Here is a 24652-nt window from a genome sequence, read left to right on the forward strand (position 1 = left end):
TCGGCGACCCAGAGCTCTCGGTGCCGACGCGGGGAGGAGACCGGTGTCGATGCTTCTTCGACTTCTTCCGAAGCATGTCACCGGAGCTCCCCGGCACCAACGAGGAGGACGTAGAATCCATCCGTCGCTTCCTCGGGGCCGAGGCCGAAGAAGGTCGGTCTCGGGGGGGCTGTACCGCAGGAGCCCTCAGGGTGGGAGGAGACCTACCCGAAGGCTCACCGCCACCAGCAGGGGAATGGACAGCCCTCACCTGCACTCCTGACGATGCACCACCGTCCGACGACATCAGCAGACGAGGTCCCGGTACCACCGACGTCGATGCAGCTATCCGATGTCTCGGCGCCGATGCAGAGGCCCGATGCCTCGATGCACTCGATGCAAGGGCGGCCGAGGAAGATGGTCTGGACGCTGACGACGTCGATGCACTCGAAGATCCCGGTGCCGATGCCGACGAAGAGCCCGAGAACAAAACGTTCCACTGGGCTAGTCTCGCTACCTGAGTCCGCCTTTGAAGCAGGGAACACAGACTGCAGTTCTGAGGGCGGTGCTCGGCCCCCAGACACTGAAGACACGACGAGTGTCGATCAGTGAGCGAGATAACCCGGGCGCACTGGGTGCACTTCTTGAAGCCGCTGGAAGGCTTCGATGTCATGGGCGGAAAAATCACGCCGGCGAAATCAAAGTCCGAAATGACGGAAAAAGAGCACCAAAAACTTTAGAGGGAGAAAATCTCGACCGAGGCCGAAAAGAGGCCTACCCCGACAACGAAAGAAAACTTATCGGGGCCAAAAACTGGAAATACGGGGAGGATTGAAACGAAACCCGGTGGAGGGGTTCCGGAGCACTTCCCGAGTACAAGAAAAGCTTTTCCGAAGAAAAAAACACGTTCAACAATATGGACGCGCGAGGTCGACTCTCCGGGGCTCGACACGGCGAAAAATACGACCGTACCGAGTGCGGACAAAAGAAGACTGGCCGGCTCGAGCCGGTTTCGGGCGGGAAGACGGCCGCGCATGCGCGGTGCGCGCGGGCGCGCGAGGGCTAGCAAAGGACTTTGCTAGTGAAGATTCCGATTGGAGGGGCTGCGATGGACGTCACCCATCAGTGAGAACAAGCAGCCTGCTTGTCCTCGGAGAAGGTTAGATACAAAAGAATTTTTACATCTTGTTTTTCCTATCAAACTGACTTCTGGTGGAACTCATTACCTTTGATTTTAAGATCTAAGCAGAGCCATAATCGTTTTAGAAAAACGTTAAAAACTTTTTTATTTAGCAAGTTTATTCAATAAATATCTGTTATAGAACATCCTTTTCATTGTTACAATTGTGAATGACAGAGAAATGCTAACGATTTTTCCATTTGGTAGGTTTATATAATGTATACCTGTTATAGGAATCTTTTTCTAGAACTAGAATGTTGTTAATGACTTTTTAGGTTGTCATCTTTCTTCTAATAATGTGTACTTCACTAGGTATGCCTTGCCTCTCTTTTTGTAAAACTTCAGAGCTAATCATGGGTTAGAAATATTAAATTGTATTGTATTGTACTCTGGGATGTATACCATCCAGTCCAAGTGATTTGCTACTCTTATATATGCCATAAGAATAAAAGACAGAGTATTAAGCTTAGAGGCCAAATGTCTTAACTGAACCAAAATTGCATGAAAGGCTTCGTATCTTATAGCCTCTGACTCCATAAAGCTAAAGCCCCTCATCTACTGGCTATCCTATAGTTTCCTCTTTCGTCTTATCAACAGATATACCTGAAAATTTATATAAGGGTTCCAGACTAGCAAAAATCGCTTTTAGTGTTTAAAGGACAAAGAAGCCTTTTTTTTTCTCCATTAACATAATGTGGTGTAGCATACTACGCCAACCCCAGTATGAGGGTGGATCTGTGATAGTCAATACTTTGAGGACAGACTTCTTGCTAATTAAGCCCACCTTACCTATAAGTAAATGGCCTCCCCTGTACTGCAACATAAAAACCTCATGTTTATCCAGGAGGAAGTCAGTTGCTGAGAACGGAATTGATGTGCCAAGTAATCATTCCAGGTATCGAACAATCGATCTCCAAAAAGAACGAACATTTAGGCATTCCCAGAAAGCGTGAAAAAAGAAGTTGGAAGCTTGAGCACATTTCTGACAAACAGGTGAATCAATCACACCCATTTTTAAAATTTCAACTTGAGTGATATAGGCATGCCCGCAATTTAGCATCGACTATTAAACCTGGTGTTCTGGAAATTAACTTGAGAAAGTCCAAAGAAACAGGAGTTCTATTTAAATCTGTACACCACTTTGCTATCAAATCTCTCATACATTTCAGAAGTGAGAAAGAGAGCCTTGTGAAGTTCAGATACTACTAAAAGTATATCCTTGCTAATCAATTTCAAAAGTGAGGCAAGTCTGGAACTATGTTTAGCAGATAAAGTGGTTTTGTTCAAGGTAGAAAGATAACGTTGCAGTTGACGATAAGCAAAAACATCAGCCAACTGAACCATAGTGCCCGTTCCTAACCTCTGCAAAAGAATTAATGCACCGTCTTGGATGCAATACATTTTCCAAATGCAAGATGCCCTTATGTTCCCAATTTCTAAAAGTCCCATTTTCAACCCCTGGAAGAACTGCTGCATTCCCTCTAAGAGGTAAGTTATTTGATGTTTTAGACTTTGAGGGGCATTTTCGACCGAGGACGCCCATCTCCAAGAACGGCGGATGTGAAGGGGCAGGGCCAACCGTATTTTCAAACGAGATGGGCATCCATCTTTCATTTTCAGAATACGGTTGAGGCCGGCCAAATGTCAGAGATGCCAGCCTCGGTTTTCGCTGATAATGGAAACCGAGGCCGGCCATCTCAAACCTGGCCAAATCCAAGGCATTTGGTCATGAGAGGAGCCAGCATTTGTAGTGCAGTGGTCCCCCTGACATGCCAGGACACCAACCGGGCAATCTAGGGGGCACTTCTAAAAACTAAAAAAAAAAAATTAAAATAGCTCCCAGGTGCACAGCTCCCTTACCTTGGGTGCTGAGCCCCCCAAATCCCCTCCAAAACCCACTCCCCACAACTCTACACCATTATCATAGCCCTTATGGGTGAAGGGGGGCACCTAGATGTGGGTACAGTGGGTTTTGGGGGGGGGGGTTTGGAGGGCTCCCATTTACCACCACAAGTATAACAAGTAGGGGGGATGGGCCTGGGTCCACCTTCCTGAAGTGCACTGCACCCACTAAAAACTGCTCCAGGGACCTGCATACTGCTGTCAGGGAGCTGGGTATGACATTTGAGGCTGGCAAAAAAAAGTTTTTAAAGTTGTTTTTTTGAGGGTGGGAGGGGGTTAGTGATCACTGGAGGAAGTCAGGAGAGGTCATCCCGATTCCCTGCGGTGGCCATCTGGTCAGTTCGGGCACTTTTTTGGGACTTGGACCTGAAAAAGAGGGACCAAATAAAGTGGACCAAATTCTCGCCAGGGACACCCTTCTTTTTTCCATTATTGGCCGAGGACGCCCATCTCTTAAGAACCCCGGCACGCCCCTGTCCCGCCTTTGCTACCCTTCCGACATGCCGCCTTGAAGTTTGGCCAGCTCCGCGACGGACTGCAGTTGAGGCCGGCCAAAATCGGCTTTTGATTATGCCAATTTCGCCGGCCTTGAGAGATTGCCGGCCATCTCCCGATTTGTGTTGGAAGATGGCCGACCTTCTCTTTCGAAAATAAGCTGGTTTATGTCCCAGTAGCTAGTTAAATCTTCCCATAATGCTCGCAAGGGTTGTAACAAGATACTATACTATACTATGCATGACTTATATTCCGCAATATCTCCGTATGGATTCAGCGCGGATTATAACGACAAGAGACATCCCAAACAGATGGAATTATACAGTATCAATAAAACTCCAGAAATCAGATCATATGTCAATCAAGATTCATGTCAGAAAACAAATGAGTCTTCAAACCTTTCCATTTTTAAAAGAGGAATATAAATATCTTTCAATTTCACCCCTTTACCACTTGGAAATACTAGGGTATAAGACTGAGTTACACGAGAAGCCCTACCAATACTTAACAAGAGAAAGTATTTTGCTAAGCATACCGGATTTTGGCTTGCAAGTGATTTAAACACCATACAGGTAATTTTAAATTTTATTTGAGAGGAAACTTGAAGCCAATGTAGTTTTTTGAAAAGGGGAAATTCTCTCTTAAATTTACCCAACTTAAAAATGAGCCTTGCGTCTGTGTTTTGGAGCAATTACAATCTTTTCAATAGCTTCACAGTAATTCCTCCATATAAAGAGTTACATTAATCCAGGTAAGGTAAAAATACTGCCTGGACTATACTTCTGAAACTTACTGAGAGCTGAGTGACTAGTTCTAAGTTGTTGGAGTCGAAAATTAAATTTCTTAACATCAGCATTGATCTGATCGTCCATTGTCATTTTCAAATCAAAGATTATACCCATGACTTTAGATTTATTTGCAATTTTTAAAGTTTCTCAGGTGGTAAGCTGTAAAACTTTCTGAGGTAAGGAATCAAAATCACCAAACCATACATTAGTTTTCTGCCTACTGTGTTTTAAAAATTTTTGTCGCCCATAAATCTACCAAAACAATATTCCTAATTAACATGCTCCTAGTATTCTCAAAAAAGTGTCCAACATTGACAAAGAAGGAATAAATCATCAGCATAGGACATAATTAAAATACCAAGGTAAATCAAGATCTCACCCAATGGCTTCATATAAACATTAAATAACAAGGGAGAAAAATGTGACTCCTGTGGTACACCATAGCCCGGCAGCCAAGATGGCTAGATAGCTCCATTCTTCTGGACCTTATACGATCTTTTCCTAAAAAATTCATCAAATCAATTAAATACCTTACCACAAATACCCAAATCACTTAGCCTATAAAGCGTAAGCAGGTGGTCTATGGCATCAAAGGCCGCTAAGATGTCAAAATGTGTAAGAATGGCCTGACTACCCCTACTCAAAATATCCTGAATTTCAGTTGTCTGTCAAGATATGGAGGAAGCAGCTTCAAAGGCGCTTGGAAAATAAAGCTGAAGTGCCAAGAGTCAAAATAGACTTTCTGAGGTGTAATCCTCTCTCTCTCTCCATATGGCAACACAAACATCCCTGGCTGTATTTGCATAAATCAGGTAATCCTGGCACACCGACATAATAGCCCTGACAAAATAGCTCCAACAAAACAGCCTTGTAACAAAATAGCCCTTGACAAATCAGCCCCTAACAAAATAGCCCTTGACAAAATAGCCCCCTGGAAAAAAATAACACATCACAAAAATAGATGATAAACTACAAGTGAAATCTTCACTGATAAAGGCTCCTACCAGCATTGCATTACATAAAGCATATATAAATAAACAAAATTCTACAGCTACCAACTGGTATTCATGATCTGTTCTGCTGTGCAAGGAAACTATTCTTCCACCAACATGCTAATTAAAAAAAACCAATATTGTCATCATTTTCATAGTCTTACCAACCTTATCCTGTTTGACAAGGTAAGATTATTAGGGAAAAAAATGCAGTGCCATATTCTAGACAGCCTGATTGGGTCCTTTTGTCGGGGGGGGGGGGGGGGGCTAATTTGTCAAGGGCTATATTGTGGGCAGGCTGTTTTGACAGTGGCTGTTATGTCGGGAGCTTTTTTGTTGGGGCTATTTTGACCATGGTACCGGTAATCCCATTCCCTCTACCTTTGCCAATTACCGAATAACATTTTTAGAATAGTGTTAGGATTTTTCGCCTCCCAAAAGAATTTAGAAAACAGTTGATATAAGGCACATAAATCTTTTTTCAGCAATTTAAGGGCAGCATTTATAATACATATAGCCATCTTGGGAATTCAACCATCTTAAACAAATGAATCCTACCATGCAGACCAAGAGGGAGTTGTTGCCAACTTGAAAGTGTTTCAGAAGTGGAAATAATCAAATGAGAGATGGTAAGCTGATATAAGTCTGGTGTCTGCATCGCTAATTGGATCCCCAAATACTGGAATGAGAGATTCGCCCATTGTAAGGGAAATTGTCCATTCCACTTCTGCCGTACTTCATCCAAAGAGCTCAGGGCAAGGGATATTGAATAGTTTATCTTAAATCCTGAAAAGCCCCCTTATTCAGTGAAGTTCCATCAACGCACTAAGTGATGTTTGGGAAGTAGTAATGTGCACAAACAGATTGTCCGTAAATGCAGCAATTTTGAATTCTGAATTCACTTATATCTGGTTTTGCCTGAATGTCTTAAATAAAGGGATCCAGGGCCAAGACAATTAGTAAAGGTGACAATGGGCACTCCTGGCGTGTACCTTGATAGATGAGGAACGGTTGTGAGTAAATCCCGTTAACATACACTATAGCTTTGGAATCCGAGTATAGAACATGTACCGCTGCCTCAAAAAAGCCCAATAAAGGTTTTTTGTATAGTCCAAAAGACTCTGTATCTGAGGTTCCCATACACCATTCATTTTTATACATATTTGTTTTCTTTGGAATGGTCCTGTTTCTGATAGGAACATAGTTCTTTTGATGTTATTTACACTATTTACAGGTGGTGTTTGTTGCAGATAAAAACAACTGACGTATCTATTCTGCTAGGCAGAGCCAGCTCTTCTTTTGAGGCACTGACAGTCAAATTTGCACTGCCCTGACAACAGGTCTGAAATGCTGAAATATCAGTTTCACAAATGGACATGACATAAGAAGTCTATTAGTACCAACAGACCTAGCTCGTAAGCCCCACTAGCATCAACATACACATTACTTTATCAGTACCAGCAGCAACAGAAGACCTAAACCCAGGTCTCTGGTGATGTCCACCTCGGGTTCTAAATCTGGTTCAGCGGAATAACATTAATGTATTTAACAGCTGTGTAAGTACCCTCCCAGGGTACAAAAGCACATACATACAAGTGTGGCTGGAGTTTAATGAACTACTAAAAGCATAATTTATTCAGAAAAGGTACAATCTGCACTGCATCCTCTTTAAATACTGGGAGATTTACTCAGGAAGAGACCAAGGAGTGTTTTATAGTACTGCTTACCTATAAAGTAATTTTTTGAACATTTACTATGAACATCTTTGTGTATTACATACATTATCCAGAAAATTGACATTTAATGATACTAAAACAGGATAGCTAGTACTCAGCACTATGCAGGAGATGTTTCTGTCTTAGTACGGTTAACAGACTTTTTGTTGACTATAGAAATAAAACCTCTCTCTCATCTCCTAATGGTGTACAGATTGCTTTATTTACAGTCAAGCTAGAAATTGTCAGTACTGCTGGACAAAAGCAATGTGACCTTTGAACATGTATTAGTACCTCAGCCATCAGCAAACATACAGTATTCTCCTGTTTGTTTGCACTGGTAAAAGGGCACTTAGCAATAAAGATGCTATTTTTCATCTGTGAGAAAATATTCAAGGCAAACTGCTAAAAAAAAAATCTTCTTTCACTGAAGGACACATTTCATTCTGTTTAGTATTTCTAAATGCACAAGAATAAAAGATTTAAATGTGTATTAGTGACAAGCAAGTTATTGAAACCTGATACTGAAATAATGTAAGTGACAGGTTTTTGTTTTTTTAAATAATGTATAATCAGCTATAAGCTGCTGGAGAAAAAATATAGACATTAAGGCAGAGACTGTTAGCATAACTGTAGTTATTGTTCCATTCCCATTTCTGTCTCTTCTGGCTCTCCAACATACTTTTCATTATTTTTCTTAGAACCCCATCAGATAAAAATCAAGATTCATAGCATTTCTGCTCTTCATTTCCACTGCTCAGTTTTACTAACTCAGCTTGACAGGAAAGAACTTAAAGGGCTTGGGGATATGGAATTATGTAATTAGCAGCACGTGCAGACCCTTCACTGAAGCTGCTTCACCCTCTCCCCACCTCCTGCCCTGTGCACTACCACAAGCTGTACACTTCACCTGCTCTCAGAGGCTGCTTTATCCAGTTCACAAGGATTCTATTGATTTGTATCTCTCTACAGTTCTAGGCTGCTTTCACAGAAAGATGAATGAAGTTAGCAGACTTTCTAGTTCTGTTTTGGTGCTCGGGGGCCTACTGCAAGGCAAGTGCGTAGTTACTACACAGAAGAGTTAGCTGAGAGGATTTAATGCCAGTTTTGGGGATTCACTGCTGGGTTTTTGGTTTTTTTTTTCTGTGACCATAGCAACTTTAAAAGGCAGAACGGGAAGCTAACAGCAAATGAAAGTAGCAACCCAGAATGTGGTTCTGTACATATCAGCCTCAAAAACATTTTATGTGCAGAATATGCGCAACTCTGCTCTGGCACTTTGGTTTTCTCTGGACACGCTCACAGTAAGGTGCTCTTACTGCAGAACCTTTGTGTGTACATGTCCTGCAGGCTCCCTCTGGTAAGTGCACAATTTCTGCGTACGTCAAATTTACGTCTCATTTGTTTACTGCATTGCTACAGAATATTTTCCCTTTATTCTCATGGTTGAAGTTGCACACTCAGCAATTGGCATGTGGTTGCAGGGCTGGCTCAACCTATGGACCAGGTGAGGAACTGGCCCAGGGCGCCAAAATCCCAGTTCATTCTACCTTCAAACTCCTAGAGGGATATATGCCGGAATGGGATTTTGACACTCTTTATAACCAGCATACTGAGCCAGTGCTTCATCTGATCCAGCAGGAGGGAGGAGGAGGAGATACTGGATCACAGGTAGGAGGGGGGGGAGGCAAAGATATCAAATTGCAGGTGTGGGGTGGGGGTGCCAATGAAAAAGTTGGCTCAGGGCATCACAGTCCTTTTCAGCCAGGCCTGCGTGGCTTTATTGTGTGGCTCTCCACCATACTTTTTATTATGTTTCTTAGAACCCCGTCAGATAAAAATCAAGACCCACAGTATTTTTGCTCTGCATTTTCACAGCTCAGTTATACTAACACAGCTTGACAGAAAAGAACTTAAAGGGTCTGGGGATATGGAGTTACAAAATTAGCAGCACGTGCCAAACCTTCACTAAACCACAGGAGCTGCTTCACCTTCTACCCACTTTCTGCCCTATGCTATTTAACATATTTATAAATGATATTGAAATCAGAACGAGTGAGGTGATTAAATTTGCAGATGATACAAAACTATTCAAGGTTGTTAAAACACGTGCGGACTGCGAAATATTGCAAGAAGACCTTAGGAAATTGGAAGACTGGGCATCCAAATGGCACATGAAATTTAATGAAGACAAATGCAAGGTGATGCACATTGGAAAGAATAATCCGAATCTTAGTTACCTGATGCTAGGGTCCACCCTGGGGGGGGGGGGGGGGGGGGGGGCGGTCAGCGCTCAAGAAAATGATCTAGGTGTTGTTGTAGATAATATGCTGAAGTTTTCTGCTCAGTGTGTGGTGGCGGCGGCCAAAAAAGCAGACAGGATGTTAGGAAATATTAGGAAAGAGATGGTGAATAAGACCGAAAATACTATAATGCTTTTATATCGCTCCATCGTGCGACCGCAGCTTGAGTATTGTGTTCAGTTCTGGTTGCTGTATCTCAAAAAAGATATAGTGGAATTAGAAAAGGTTCAAAGAAAAGAGACCAAAATGATAAAGGGGATGGAACTCCTCTTGTATGAAGAAAGGCTAAAGAGGTTAGGGTTCTTCACCTTGAAAAGAGACGGATGAGGGGAGATATGATTGAGATCTACAAAATCCTGAGTGGTGTAGAACGAGAAGACGTAAATCGATTTTTTACTCGTTCCAAAAGTACAGAGACTAGGGGACATAAGTACATAAGTACATAAGCACTGCTATGCTGGGAAAAGACCAAAGGTCCATCAAGCCCAGCACTCCGTTTCCGACAGCGGCCAATTCAGGCCCCAAGAACCAGGCAAAACCCCAAAATTTAATAACGATCACTGGACTTTTCCTTCAGGAATCTGTCCAGACCCCCTTTAAACTCAGCAAGGCCAGCTGCCATCACTACCTTCTCCGGCAATGAGTTCCAGAGTCTAACCATGCGCTGAGTAAAGAAAAACTTTCTCCAATTTGTTTTAAACCTACCACATTCTAATTTCATCTTGTGTCCCCTGATTCTATTATTGTTAGAAAGTGTAAACAAATGCTTCACATCTGTCTGCTCTACCCCACTCATTATTTTGTACACTCGAAGAAGTTATACGGAAATACTTTAAAAACAAATAGGAGGAAATATTTTTTCACTCAACGAATACTTAAGCTCTGGAACTCTTTGCCGGAGGATGTGGTAACAGTGGTTAGCGTATCTAGGATTAAAAAAGATTTGGACAAATTCCTGGAGGAAAAGTCCATAGTCTGCTATTGAGACAGATATGGGGAAGCAACTGCTTGCCTTGGGATTTGTAGCATGGAATGTTGCCACGATTTGGGTTTCTGCCAGGTACTTGTGACCTGGGCTTAACCACTGTTTGGAAAACATGACACTGGGCTAGATGGACCATTGGTCTGACCCAGTATGGCTACTCTTTTGTTCTTTCTCCACTGGCCTCTCGGTGAATCCTGTACTGCTAGACCTGCCTTGCCAAGGATCACCAGATATGGTTTCTCTCATGGCTACTTGATTTCTTACCGAATGAGATGGTTCTGGAAGCTGAGGAGGAAGGAAAAGAAGTCATCATTTTGACTAAACTTACTGCACAAAAGAATAAAGACACTGAATTGCTTGAGCACCCCTTGAGCAGACTTATGTAATGTTGAAGAGGGCTAACAGGGAGAATGCCTCTTCATCAGCTACCTATATCTACTATTCTGCAGTTAAGTAGATTAGGGGGCTTCTTCAAATATTCAAAGTATCAGTGCTTCCTGAAACTGATTTAGTACATTTCTTTTAAATATTTCATATATGCATATATACATTTCAAAAAGGGACAAATAATGAGAAAGAACCTTTACAGAAAAGAACACAGTACAGTATAGTTACACAAAAATATTATTATGGTACTCTGGATAAATTCATTCCACAAAGTATAAATAGCATTAATTTTAATGACTTTTTTATTGTTGCTTTTATTAGTAAACCATTTGTTTAGGTGGATCTTAAAGAATATACTGCAGTTAGTTTTATGCATGCGAGAACTCACCAAATAGCACTGCCACACTCTGTAGGAAGGAAAAAGGTGTGACATCTGACTGCCTGAAGCATCTCTGAAGACATTGCTTTTGATAGGTCATAATGATGTCCAAACCTTGAACGAGCTGCTGGAGTAACCTGCCAAGATACATTTTTATTATAAATAACCTACAGATTGCTCTGCTCAGCTTAATAATACATTCAATGGTAAAAGCACATCTTTTTTGAAAAATTTCAAACACGCCAAATTAGCGAACTTCATAAATGTTAACAATGAGAATAATTTCATTAACAAACTTAAAAATATCAAGGCCATAACTAAAATCTGCAGTGGCTCCTGGCTTACATTTTGGTCATTAGAACTGTCATCAAATTCTCACTCATACAGGGCCAGAGCAAGGCCAAACCTTCAGCCTTGTGCCACCCTCCCCCCTCCCCCCAATTAACCCTTAGGTCTAATGATCAGCCCAATACCACCTCCCTGCAGGTAAAAGCACATACTGATGATTCACTAACTGTGTGATCTTGCCAGGAAATATTATTTTGCTTTGACAGCTGATGCTCTTTGGCAACCTCTTGAAGCTGCTACCCTAAGCAACTGCCTGGTCTTACCTAATGGTTCGGCTAGCACTGCACTCACATATGTTTCAGTTTGGGAAATAAACAGTATAGTTATATAGTCTATGAGTCAGTTCTCAAATCAAATGATACAAATCCTACAATAATAATAAAAAATTATTTTCATCATTCTTCTAAAGCAGGGATAGATAAAAAACTGCATAATTTAAACATTATTATTCCAATGTCAATGTATATGCTACTGGTTGAAATCTACAGTTTGGGATACAATACAGCAGAAAAGATAAATGATTTGTTTTCTGTAAACCTAACAATCTTTAATTTAACTAACACGTATTAAAATGCTACATTTTCCTGCATCACAATCTATAATAGGAAAGGATTTACTAAATCTGGAACCTCATCTGAGTTCACACATTCTTTAGAAAAAAAATGTACTACCAAGAAATACTGTAAAACATGAAAAGAAAAAAACTTATGCAACTATTTAGTCTGAAGAATCTGAAACCAATTTAAAGTGCGCCTGTTCTTTGGCCTATAATCTATCCTTTATCCGGATTACAGATCAGAATGTTTTTACTGCCAGAGCTCATCTTTTTATTGTGTACATTCAACCCCCTTAGTGTTTCAGAAGGGCCTTGACTAACTGAACTTTGATCTGATGTCTTCATTGAGAGAAGCTCCAGGTTGCCCATTTCAAATGCAAATCTTCCCTAAGGCCCCCCGAATTTATTAAAGACAGCAGAGAAGAAGAAAGGAGGAGTTTTTGGATCCTCTTTGAGAATCCTGGGGCACACTGATGTCCTTAATCCACACTGCTGCATGGATTAAGGTAGGTGATAACCTTTCTTCATTGAAAGAATGTGCACAGTGCCTACAAACTGGGTGGAGACTAGGATTTGGCTGTAATAAAGAACCATGCAATAAAAGCTTGCTCTGTGAATGGGCCTCAATGTACTAAATTCCCAGGCCCCGTGGGGAAGCTTGCAAAAGCCTACCTGAATCAGATCAAGATGAATCATCTATTTTAGCAGGATGATTATGAAAAAAGAAATGTCATTGTAAATTGATACATTTATCAGTGGCTACCAGGTTCAAGAATGTTCATTCTAAAATTGCTAGGCACTAGTTTGCGTATGAGGTGATACAGTAAGAATCTGATTCACTAAGCTCTTTTCCCAGACACTGAATGTGAAAAGGCCTTTCTGAATTAGACTCTAGACAGCAGAAAGTTTGTTATACAGTCATCTACTGTTGATGATTCACGTTATGGGCTCCTTTTACAAAGCACCGCTAATGATTAGCGGCATGCAGAATGCAAAGAAGCCAATTCTATTCCCATGGGTTCCTCGCATTCAGCACACTGCTAATTGGTAGCGCAGCTTTGTAAAAGGAGCCTTATAATATTAACAAGCTACAAATTTAAGAATTTAGATAAACTAAGGCAGAGAATTGATTTGGAGCTGCTGTGTCACAGAAAACACCCAAAGCATATAATAAGCACCTCCTTAACAAATTATACTTTTGGCTTCCAAACTGGGCAAATTTAATCTTTTCAATTAGTTTAACTACTAATATAGAGATAAGGACTCTCTGGAAACCAAACTCAAACCATTCTTCAAAAATATATCTGTCATTCAGGCAAGCAGTATTAGACCTACACCATAGAATGTGTGATATTTAAACTACGTAAGATCAGCTTTTATTTCTTAAACATAATAATGCTAAAATTAATTAGCCAAAGAATATGTAAACAGGATCTTGCCTCAATAAATTTTTTCAAGTGGAGCAAACACTGAACAGATAAGTAAGTACTTAATTTATGCATTCTGGGCCCAATCCAGACAGAAACCTTCAGTCATGCATGGTCCTTTACTAGGATAAAAACTTTAAACTTGCCAACCAGATCAGTGATTCAAACTTTACCTACTGTATGCAAAAGGAACTCTGCATAGTTGAACACTTCTGTTTGCGTATCACCTTTCATATTCATTCAATACAGGCTCAAACAACTACATAATATGACAAACGTTTTATTGTATGATTTGTAATAATTTTTATTTACCTTTCTACGATGTACATTGTAGAAGTTATGCATCGATGGCACAAAAAACTGAAAAACTAGCACCGAAGGTTATCACTGAACTACACAATATTCTTCCTTTTCTCTATTCCTTTCCTATATGCTAAATGGATTTCCTGAATCGTTTCTGTTTTCTACTCTGCTCTATTTATGTTATCTATATATCCTACATTTTTAGTAGTACGTAAACTGCTCAGATGGTTCTCAAGGAGTGGAAACTTAAAGTATCTGGCTTTCTGCAAATTTCTTAGCTATTTTATCTGTATTTAGAGGATAAATTTTAAACCCATCTATTCAAAGGGAAACTCCCTATGGTAACTAGCACAAAAACTGCCTTAGGAGCACTAAATCTGCACATACAAGGGGACTCTTCCTAAACATTTGGGCCCCAGGTACGTGCCTAGTTTGCTTATGCCTTAATCCTGCCCTGGATACTTCCATTTGAAAATGCAGCCAGGAATGCAGGTATTTTAGCACTCAACCATTCTGTCCTTGTTTTGCAACAGGTACAAGTCCTTATCACACATCATTTTGAAATCCCCAAGCACTGTCTGCCCTTTCTCTGCCCCCAAAGAGGGGAAACCAATTTTCATCCCCTAATTTTACAGTTACCTGGGTAAAATCTTTTGGAAACAGCCCTTTATTAAAAAATTTCTAACCCGCCTACAACATACACAATTAAAATAAAACAAATACATAGACAAAACAATACAGTATTCCAGCTGATCAGCAAATAATATCAATTCCATGTGTGTTCAAATAAGTCTTCAATAGTTTAACATACTGAACCCGACTACTAAACAGTCTCAAGTAACCTGGCAATCTGCTCCAAATTTGAGGTCCTGCTATTGAAAAAGCTGATTTCCATGCGTTGGCATATTGCCAAGAATGCTCTATGACACATGCCAAAAATTTCACATTCTCAGACTGTGTGGATACAAGATCAATGAAGAATAGAAACAATTTGAAGTTCAGATTCGCTGATGGAGATCCTAAGAACATCAATTTGATGTGCAGGCCTGGAGGGCACCCAGTGGTCTGCAGAAAGAACTATGAAATTCTTTGTCACTGACACTATGAAGCATATTTTCAAAGCACTTAGCCTTCCAAAGTTCCATAAGTTTCTATGGAACTTTGGAAGGTTAAGTGCTTTGAAAATATGCCTCTATGCCAACTAAAATGCTATTGTGTGACCTTCAGAAGGTTGCTTAACCTAAATCATAAATTCTTAGGGGACAGGGTAACGCAGGTTTATGATTTGTCCAGTACAATCTGTGTGTAGTAACACTATTATACAAATATGTGTCTCTAGGTAGGATAGTTTCAGGCTTTATCTAAGAGAAACTGAACTAGGCTTTTTAAAAAATTATTCTTTTCTGAAGGTCTATAGAATTATGTTAGGCTATGGTTTATTTTAATTAGCGCTTGGAATTTATTTTAGTTTTAGTGTGATGGAGACTATTTTTATAATTTTATGAAAGTTATTTTGTAAACAGCCTAGAATATAGGATAGAGCGGTCTATAAGTTGTGTAAAATCAAACATATAAACTGCGAGTGACCGTACTCACTCGCAAATGCGCAGTAGACTTCCCTCTCTGTCCCTCCCCCGCGTCAATACGTGATGACGGGGGTGGGGGGGGGGCGGGAAAGAGAGGGAAACTGAGCGAAGGGGAGGGAACCGCCGAGGTCGCCACCGCTCCCCCTCCCCCCCCGAGGTCGCCGCCACTGGTACACCCCCCCCCCGGAGTCGCCGCGCAGCCACCCCTCCACCCGGCCCGTCTTTTCGCTATTCAACTTGCATCTCCGGAGCAGGCAGATCAGCTGAGCTGCCGCTGGCCTTCCTTCCCTGCCTGTGTCCCGCCCTCAATGACGTTACGGGCCGGCGTCTCGGGGGGGGGGGGGGGGGGGTACCGGAAGTGGCGAACTCGGGGGGGAGGGGGCAGCGGCGACCCAATAGCCCGTTTTAACGGGGTCAACGGCTAGTAAATAAATAAAATAAGACCGATGTGATTAAGTTCACCTGGAAGGCTATTTGATTTGGCATGTCAATGTACATATCGTCTCCGACATAAACACATAGTCACATTTGTGCAATTTTGTGGAAAACCAAACATGTCAGGCCATGCAGGATCATTCTGTCATATTCCAAGTACATCTTTCTAGATCAAAGTTTCCAGGCAGTCATGGGTGCAAAATGTAGAAATGATGGAGCCGATACTGTAGCTCCATCACTTTCCATCCTTTACCTCACAATCTCCCAAGAAACCACCTTCAGATACCTGAGCCCCAAACTGTGGAATTCCCTCCCCTCCCTACCTGTGCCAAGAACCCTCCCCTTAGGCAGTTTAATTCTCTCCTCAAAGCCTTCCTCTTCCATAAAGCCTTCCTCTTCCATGAGGCCTTCATTTTCCCCTCTTGCTAATTTTTCTGTCCTTCTTCCCCTTTACCACCTCTCTGCATTAGCATGTTGTAAACCACACAGTTGCCATGGATGGACATTTTGTGGTATAGCAAACAGTGGAAATAAATACAAATAAAACATATTCTGAGGCCCTTATCCAGGTAAGTGCTGCTCATCACGGCCAGCCACTGATTCTCGGCAGCACTAATACTACTGAAAATCTCCACCACCTGCCCTGGTGAATTGAGGTTGCGTGGGGGCCGACTCAGGAATAATGTGAGGCAGTACTTTTTCACAGAGTGTGGTAGATACCGGGAATGACCTCCTGCGGGAGGTGGTAAAGATGAAAACAGTAACGGAATTCAAAAATGTGTGGGATAAACACAAAGGAATCCTGTATAGAAGGCATGGAACTAAACAAGCTTAGCGGTGATTAGATGCAACATCAGTGATTGGGAAGCGAAACCAGTGCTGGGCAGACTTCTATGGTCTGTGCCCTAATCATGGCTGGACAGATTCAACTTCAGTAGTTGGAGAACAAGGCCAGTGCCAGGCAGACTTCTATGGCCTGTGCCCTGAAAATGGCAACGACAAATCAGGATCAAGTATACTTGTCATACGTTTTACAGTAGAAGTCTGAAAATCCGGACCCTTCAACTTTTCATGACAATCATCCGAGAATCCGGACTCCCACCTCCGCTCCCAGGCCACACCCATGGCTAACAACACATGGCCGTGTCAGACACTCTTATTTATGATTCTCGAATAAAGATTTTTAATATTTTCATCATATCTGCTTCATATTTTAAATATTTTCATCATATCCTTTTTGTACTAGCGGGCCATTTGCCTATCTGTTTTCTGGGACCTAACTACACAAGTGACAGCGCGTGACACAGTACCAGACACTATCTGTACTGTGCAGTCCACATCCATTCTCCACTCATTAGCCACCCCTTAGCATGGGACGCAGTTAGCATGCTGTCAGGTCAGGGTGTAACAGTTACTACGCTTGTGTGCTACAAAAACACATGGTAATTTATGCGCTGCTTAGTACATTTTATTAAACAGGTACATAAGATGGCTCATCTCTATCAAATCTGTTGGGTGAAATTTCAGGAAGATATGGAATAATGAATTAGGAATCTGAGAAAGTGGTGAAGGCGGTTAGCTTAGCAGAGTTTAAAAAGGGGTTGGACGGTTTCCTAAAGGACAAGTCCATAAACCGCTACTAAATGGACTTGGGAAAAATCCACAATTCCAGGAATAACATGTATAGAATGTTTGTACGTTTGGGAAGCTTGCCAGGTGCCCTTGGCCTGGATTGGCCGCTGTCGTGGACAGGATGCTGGGCTCGATGGACCCTTGGTCTTTTCCCAATATGGCATTACTTATGTACTATGTTTAATATTTAAAAATTACCTCTAACTTTGGCAGATTCTGGTAACGCCAGGCTATTTTCATGGATTTTTGCAAGTCCCCTGTAGTTTTTTCTTCTTTGTCCAAATTATTTTTGTGGAAATCATCAAGCAACGGCGCTGGAAGTTCCTGTTACCAAGGAGTGAATGGAGTATGTCAAGCACCAGAAAACATGATACAGGTGATACATGCACAGACATACAATGCATTTGAAAACAATCTAATATAATAAAACGCACCGTGAACGTTCTAATGAGGACAACGTTCTGTGAAGCCATCTGACGTCACTGAAGCTGTAGGGTTCGTGGATTCGTGGTGTGAAGCCTTCAAGCCAGCCAGCCGTCTCTGCCCCGCCCTCGCGAAAAAAACAAACAAATCGGGAAGCGAAACGTCAGGGAAGGAGGCGGCGCTCCCGACGTCTAGCCTTCCCTTCGCTGTGTTCCGCTCGCTGTGTTCCGCCTTCAAAATAAGGCGGAACACAGCGAAAGGAAAGCTAGACGTCGGGAGCGCCGCCTCCTTCCCTGACGCTTCGCTGCACGAACCGCCACGGAGGTAAAGTTAAAAAGAATAAAAAAAAAAAAAAAAGGGATGCATGGATGCGAAGGGGAGGGGGGGGCATGGATGCGAAGGGGGGGGGGAGAAGAGGGCGGGCCAGGCTGGGACATGGGAGAGAGAGTAGCATGGATGCGAGGGGGGGGGGGGGGGGGGTCATGGAAGGGCGAGAGGGGACTTGCTGGAAAAGGATGAATGGAGGCGGCAGGGGACAGAGGAGCATGGATGGGTATGGATTAGGAGGACAGGGCACAGGGAGAGAGGGGAATTACTGGAAATGGATGAATGGAGGGGGCAGGGGACAGAGGAGCATGGATGGGCATGGATTGGGAGGACAGGACTCAGGGAGAGAGGGAAATTGCTGGATAGGGAAAAATGGAGGGGCCAGGTGACAGATGAGCATGGATTGGAAGGGCAGGACTCAGGGAGAGGGGAATTGCTGGATAGGGATGAATGGAGGGGACAGGTGGGCATGGATGGATATGGATTGCAGAGCAGGCCTCAGGCAGAGAGGGGAAATGCTGGATAAGGAAAAATGGAGGGGCCAGGTGACAGAGGAGCATGGATGGGCATGGATTGGAAGGGCAGGACTCAGGGAGAGGGGAATTGCTGGATAGGGATGAATGGAGGGGACAGATGGGCATGGATGGATATGGATTGCAGAGCAGGCCTCAGGCAGAGAGGGGAAATGCTGGATAGGGAAAAATGGAGGGGCCAGGTGACAGAGGAGCATGGATGGGCATGGATTGGAAGGGCAGGACTCAGGGAGAGGGGAATTGCTGCATAGGGATGAATGGAGGGGACAAATGGGCATGGATGGATATGGATTGCAGAGCAGGCCTCAGGCAGAGAGGGGAAATGCTGGAGTGGGAAAAATGGAGGGGCCAGGTGACGGATGGGCATGGATTGGAAGGGCAGGAGTCAGGGAGAGGGGAATTGCTGGATAGGGATGAATGGAGGGGACAGATGGGCATGGATGGATATGGATTGCAGAGCAGGCCTCAGGCAGAGAGGGGAAATGCTGGAGTGGGAAAAATGGAGGGACCAGGTGACAGAGGAGCATGGATTGGAAGGGCAGGACTCAGGGAGAGGGGAATTGCTGCATAGGGATGAATGGAGGGGACAGATGGGCATGGATGGATATGGATTGCAGGGCAGGCCTCAGGCAGAGAGGGGAAATGCTGGATAGGGATGAATGGAGGGGGCAGGTGACAGACAAACATGGATGGCCATGGATTGGGAGGGCAGGGCTCAGGGACAGAGGGGAATTGCTGGAAAAGGATGAATGGAGGGGGCAGGGGACAGATGGCCATGGATTGGGAGGGCACGGCTCACACTCTCTCTCTCATATACAATGTCTTTCTGACTCTCACTCTCACACACTCTTTCTCACACTGTATCACATTCACTCTCTATGTGCCACACAGTCACTCACACACTCGCTTGGTGTCATACACTCACTCTCACAGAGAATCTGTGTCTCACACACACTCTCTCTCTTGCCCACACACACACACTCTCTCTCACACTGTGTCTCACATACACACTTGCACACACTCTCATTGTCACACACACTCTCTCACAAACACACTCACACCCAGACTCACTCTCTCTCTCACACACTCACACTTTCACTCTGACTCTCAAACAGTCACTCTCACATACACTCTCCCAAACATACACACTCCAAGGAAAACCTTGCTAGCGCCCGTTTCATTTGTGTCAGAAACGGGCCTTTTTTTACTAGTTTATAAATAAAGATACAGCTAGTTTTCATCAGCATAGCAACAATTTGATGTCTTGAAATCGTGAAAATCAAAGTACACTCTAACGTTGGTTTTCATCAATGTAGGGAGATGAGTGAGTTGATCCATTGTAGTGGTTACTACAGTGGGCTGAAGTCCAGATAGGCCAAGGCTCAAATCCTGCTTCCATACTGATGCTCCTAGTAACCTTGGGCAAGTCACTGCACTCTCCAGTGCCTCAGGAACAAACTTTGCCGACCCTGTAGAGCAGAGAAGTACCTACTGTAGCCAAATTTAACATTCCCTAACCTCAGGTTTGGAAAGACACGTAAATACATTTAAATGTATTATTATGTGCAATTTTCAGAAATATAGGAATAAAACTCTGTTAAATAAATACATTTCCTTTTAGGAAAACATATTAAAATATTTTATGAATTAAGTCTTCAAGAATTCTTGTTTCTGCTTAATATATCCTTTTGGATAGATTTTTCTTGCATGTACTGCTATGATTAATTAAAATTTATTTATTTACTTACTTGGATTTTTGCTCACACCTTTTTCAGTAGCAGCTCAAAGCGAGTTATATGCATGTAAACTGGGTATTTCTGTGTCCCAGGAAGGCTCATAATCTAAGTTTGTACTTGAGGCAATGGAGGGTTAAGGGGTCCTTTTACTAAAATGCACTGAAAATGGCTTCTGGTAGTGTAGGCGCGGGTTTTGGGTGCGCGCTGATCCATTTTTCAGCACGTCTGTCAAAAAGGTCTTTAAAATTTTTGCCGAAAATAGACGTGCAGCAAAATCAAAATTGCCGTGCATCCATTTTGGGTCTGCGACCTTACTGCCAGCCATTGACCTAGCGGTAAAGTCTCACGTGGTAACCAGGCGGTAATGACCTACGTGCATCAAATACAAGTTGGCGCGTGTCTGAAAATAAAAATTATTTTTCAGCCACATGTATTGGATGCATGCCAAAAATGAAATTACCACAAGAGCCACGCGATAGCCAGGTGGTAACTCCATTTTGGCGCACCTTGGATGTGCATAGACACTTGCGCGTCTTAGTAAAAGCGTCCCAAAGTGACTTGCCCAAGATCACAAGCAGTAGAAGCCTGATTTGTATGCCTTATAAAGTCTTGTACATTTTTTCTACAGTCTGTTGTAAAAAAAACTACAATTCAAAATCTATTAAAGTAGTTTATTTCACTAATTTACACAACATAATATACATTTCCAACATGAAAAACAATTATGGAACTATTCAAAATGTAAATCAAAATAAGAAACCATAAAGTCTAGATCACCCAAAAGGGCCAGCTCAAGGGTACCTAATGCCCTAGGTCTGAGGTAGGCAATTCCAGTCCACAAGAGCCGCAGGCAGGTCACGTTTTCAGGATATCCACAATGAATATGCAGGAGATAGATTTGCATACCAAGGAGGCAGTGCTTGCAAATCTATCTCCTGCATATTCATTGTGGATATCCTGAAAACCTGACCTGCCTGTGGCTCTCGAGGACCGGAGTTGCCTACCCCTGCCTAGATGAACCTTCTGCAATGCCTGCACCCCTGCCTCCATTGTCAGTTCAAGACCATACCTCCCACCACCCATGTGCAGTATATTCTCATCCCTCCCTCCCTCCCTCCCTCCCAGATAGCCAGCACCTCTCATTCGTCTGCCCCCCCACCAAGGTTGCCAGCATCCCCTCTTTCCATTCCCATGGCCTGCATCTCCCCATCTCTACTCTCCCCCCCCCCCCCCCCCCCCAGTCCAGCATCTCATTTCCCGTTCCTTCCTCTGGTCCTGTGACCTGCATCTTCTCCCTCACCATCACCTTACTTCTTCTGGAGTCACTACAAAAGTATTCTCTGTCAGCTTGGGGCCTTGCAGTAGAGAGCTGCACTCAGCACTGCTGCATACCAGCCTCCCCAGATGCAGGATCAGCAGCACTCGCATGAAGGCCTCTACTAAGGGGTCAATGTTCAGCTAGCAGCAATCAGCATTTTGCAGGTTGTCAGCAGTGTTATTCCCAGATATTGAAGGAAGGGCCATGTCCGATTTTTGCAAATCTAGCTAACACATAACCAGTTAAATCGATATTCAGCACTTAACCGGCCATGGTTTACTGCATAAAAATAGGCCCATGTTTTATGTGGTCCCATTTATGTGGTTATCTTAGCCAGTTAACTGCTGAATATCGGCACTTAACTGGCCAAGTGCTGACACCACCTCCAAAATAGCCAGTTTTCATTTAGGCACTAAGTGCTAACTTTCAGTGGCGATAACCAGTTAAGTGCTGCTGAAAATGAGCAGATAGTCCCAAACAAGTGATTTAACCAGTCAGCGGTCGTTTTTGGCTGGTTAAATCATTTTGAATATTGGCCAATACATTTCTAAGTTACATCACCTAGAATTCTAAGCAAGGTACAGTTTTATGTTTTACCTCTTATCACATTTGTTTCTTCACAGAAACGTCATGGGCACAGTCATCTCTCTCCCGCCTAGTTTCTGATCCTTTTCACCACCATAGGTCCCATTTCTAGACCACTCAGTTTAATCATATATCTCTTATGCAGGACTGTGACAAATGTTTTGCTACAATCCAACTATGCCACACATCCAGAGACCATGCCCAATATAATTCTCTAGGTGCCTATTTGAAACATCAACCACATTCATCACATATGATTTCCTTCTGGGAAAACCTAAGATCTCTTCAAAAACTGTATTCAAGAAGAGGTCCCCATTAATTTCCCACCACTGAAGTTAGAACAAACAGTATGTAAGTTCCAATCTGTTCCCATGTATCACTTTTATAAACAGGGACAACATTCTTCCTACTCCAGTGGTGCAGATCTATGGGACAGGTGTAAGTGGACATGCCAGAACCTCTCTGTCCTCCCTCTGAGAATGCATTACATCCAGTATCACGGCTCTGTCCACTTTCAGTTCTTCTACTTGTATAATAATCCAGAGGTGTGGATAATAGGGATGTGCATTTCTTTGTAATAATATTTCCCATGTCATTTCATGCAGTTTTTTTTTCTGAAACGACAGGAACAACCCCTCCCCCCCCCCCCCCAAAATGAGTATTTTCCCCTCTATTGTAAATACTGCACATTCCTCTGAGAGAGACAAAACTTAGTCATAGCTCTTATGGAGGGGTAGCCTAGTGGTTAGTGCAGCGGTTTGAATGTAATTGCAAAAACCACAGAAAGGTGGTATATCAAGTCCCATTCCCTTTCCCTTCCCTATTTATTTTTCCACATTAAGGCTCAAATTCAACCAAATGTCCAAATCTTTCTCTTCTTCCACAGTTGAAAAAAAACAGAAGAGGACAGCAGAAAGAGGAAAATAACAATGGTGTTCTTTTGACCCATACAGTCTCAGTTTTGGCAGCATTCAGTCTCAAAGGATTAGAAATCAACCAATTGCTCTCTCTTTCTAAACAGATATCCATTTTACAGATTACTTCTCCCTTCTTTTTGTCCATTCACAGTAGAGCTCAATATGATCATTGGACAGAGCACATTTTATACTGTTTGCAGTTTGGCAAAAGGGCTCTTACACATATTGAACAAAACAGGAGAAAGCAGTGAGTCCTGAGGTACTCCTGACTTCAAACACCAAAAGGCTGAGCAATCAGTGCCTCAGTGGACACGCTGCATCTCACCCTTTATAAATGAGAAAAACCAGGTAAGAACTGTGCTACCAATGCCAAAAGCTGATAGATGCAAAGCATGCTTTCCAACTTCTTCCAGATGTTCCCATCCAGCTAACAACTACTTGAGATAATCCCCCAACTCAACAAAGTTAGCTTTTTTGAAGTCTAGAACCTTCACTTTTGAATAACCCCCCTCCATGCTTGCTTTAACCACACTATGCAGTGATCACTGGATGCCAGATGATCACTCACTATAACATCAGAAACACTTTCTCCATTCGTAAGCACTAAAGTTCAGTATGGCCCTATTCCATGTGGGTTCCATTATCAACTACTTGAACAGTTCTCCCTTTAGAGAATCCACAATCTCTCTACTTATAGAAGAACCTGCAAAAGGGATACCTCAGTCACTATCTGGCATACTAAAATCACCTATTAGTAGTACTTCTCCTTTCATAACTATATTTTGAATGTCTTCAATTGTCTCTGTCCTCTACTTCTGTTTATGAAGGAGGCCTATATATCACACCAGTGTAAATTCATTTTCCACAGTGCCTCTTCCTTACCCTGTCAGTTGTCTTGCTTTAATATTATCTTTAACATGTAACATATTAACATAGTAGATGACAGCAGAAAAAGACCTGCACAGTCCATCCAGTCTGCCCAACAAGATAAACTCATATGTACTACTTTTTGTGTATCCCTGACCTTGATTTGTTTCTACCATTTTCAGGGCACAGACCGTAGAAGTCTGCCCAGCACTAGCCCCGCCTCCCTCCATCGGCTCTGCCACCCAATCTCCGCTAAGCTTCTGAGGATCCATTCCTTCTGAACAGGATTCCTTTATGTTTATCCCACGCATTTTTGAATTCCATTACCGTTTTCATCTCCACCACCTCCCGCGGGATGGCATTCCAAGTATCCACCACTCTCTCCGTGAAAAAATACTTCCTGACAATTTTCTTGAGTCTGCCCCCCTTCAATCTTATTTCATGTCCTCTAGTTCTACCGCCTTCCCATCTACGGAAAAGGTTCGTTTGTGGATTAATACCTTTCAAATATTTGAACGTCTGTATCATATCACCCCTGTTTCTCCTTTCCTCCA

The 24652-nt window shown here is 42.7% G+C and overlaps 1 protein-coding gene across 3 annotated transcripts in view; it reads right to left on the reverse strand.

Moving 5' to 3' along the window:
- Positions 1 to 24652, reverse strand: part of ELP4 (elongator acetyltransferase complex subunit 4) — a 335577-nt gene that overhangs the window by 222557 nt on the left and 88368 nt on the right. For all 3 annotated transcript variants that reach the window (XM_030200666.1, XM_030200665.1, XM_030200667.1), the window contains exons 4-5: positions 17591 to 17716; positions 11115 to 11242 (exon numbers count right to left, since the gene is read on the reverse strand). In XM_030200666.1, coding sequence (XP_030056526.1) covers positions 11115 to 11242; positions 17591 to 17716 — 254 coding nt within the window. The remainder of the gene's footprint in view (positions 1 to 11114; positions 11243 to 17590; positions 17717 to 24652) is intronic.

This window comes from Microcaecilia unicolor, chromosome 4, assembly GCF_901765095.1.
Source record: "Microcaecilia unicolor chromosome 4, aMicUni1.1, whole genome shotgun sequence".
NCBI lineage: Eukaryota > Metazoa > Chordata > Amphibia > Gymnophiona > Siphonopidae > Microcaecilia > Microcaecilia unicolor.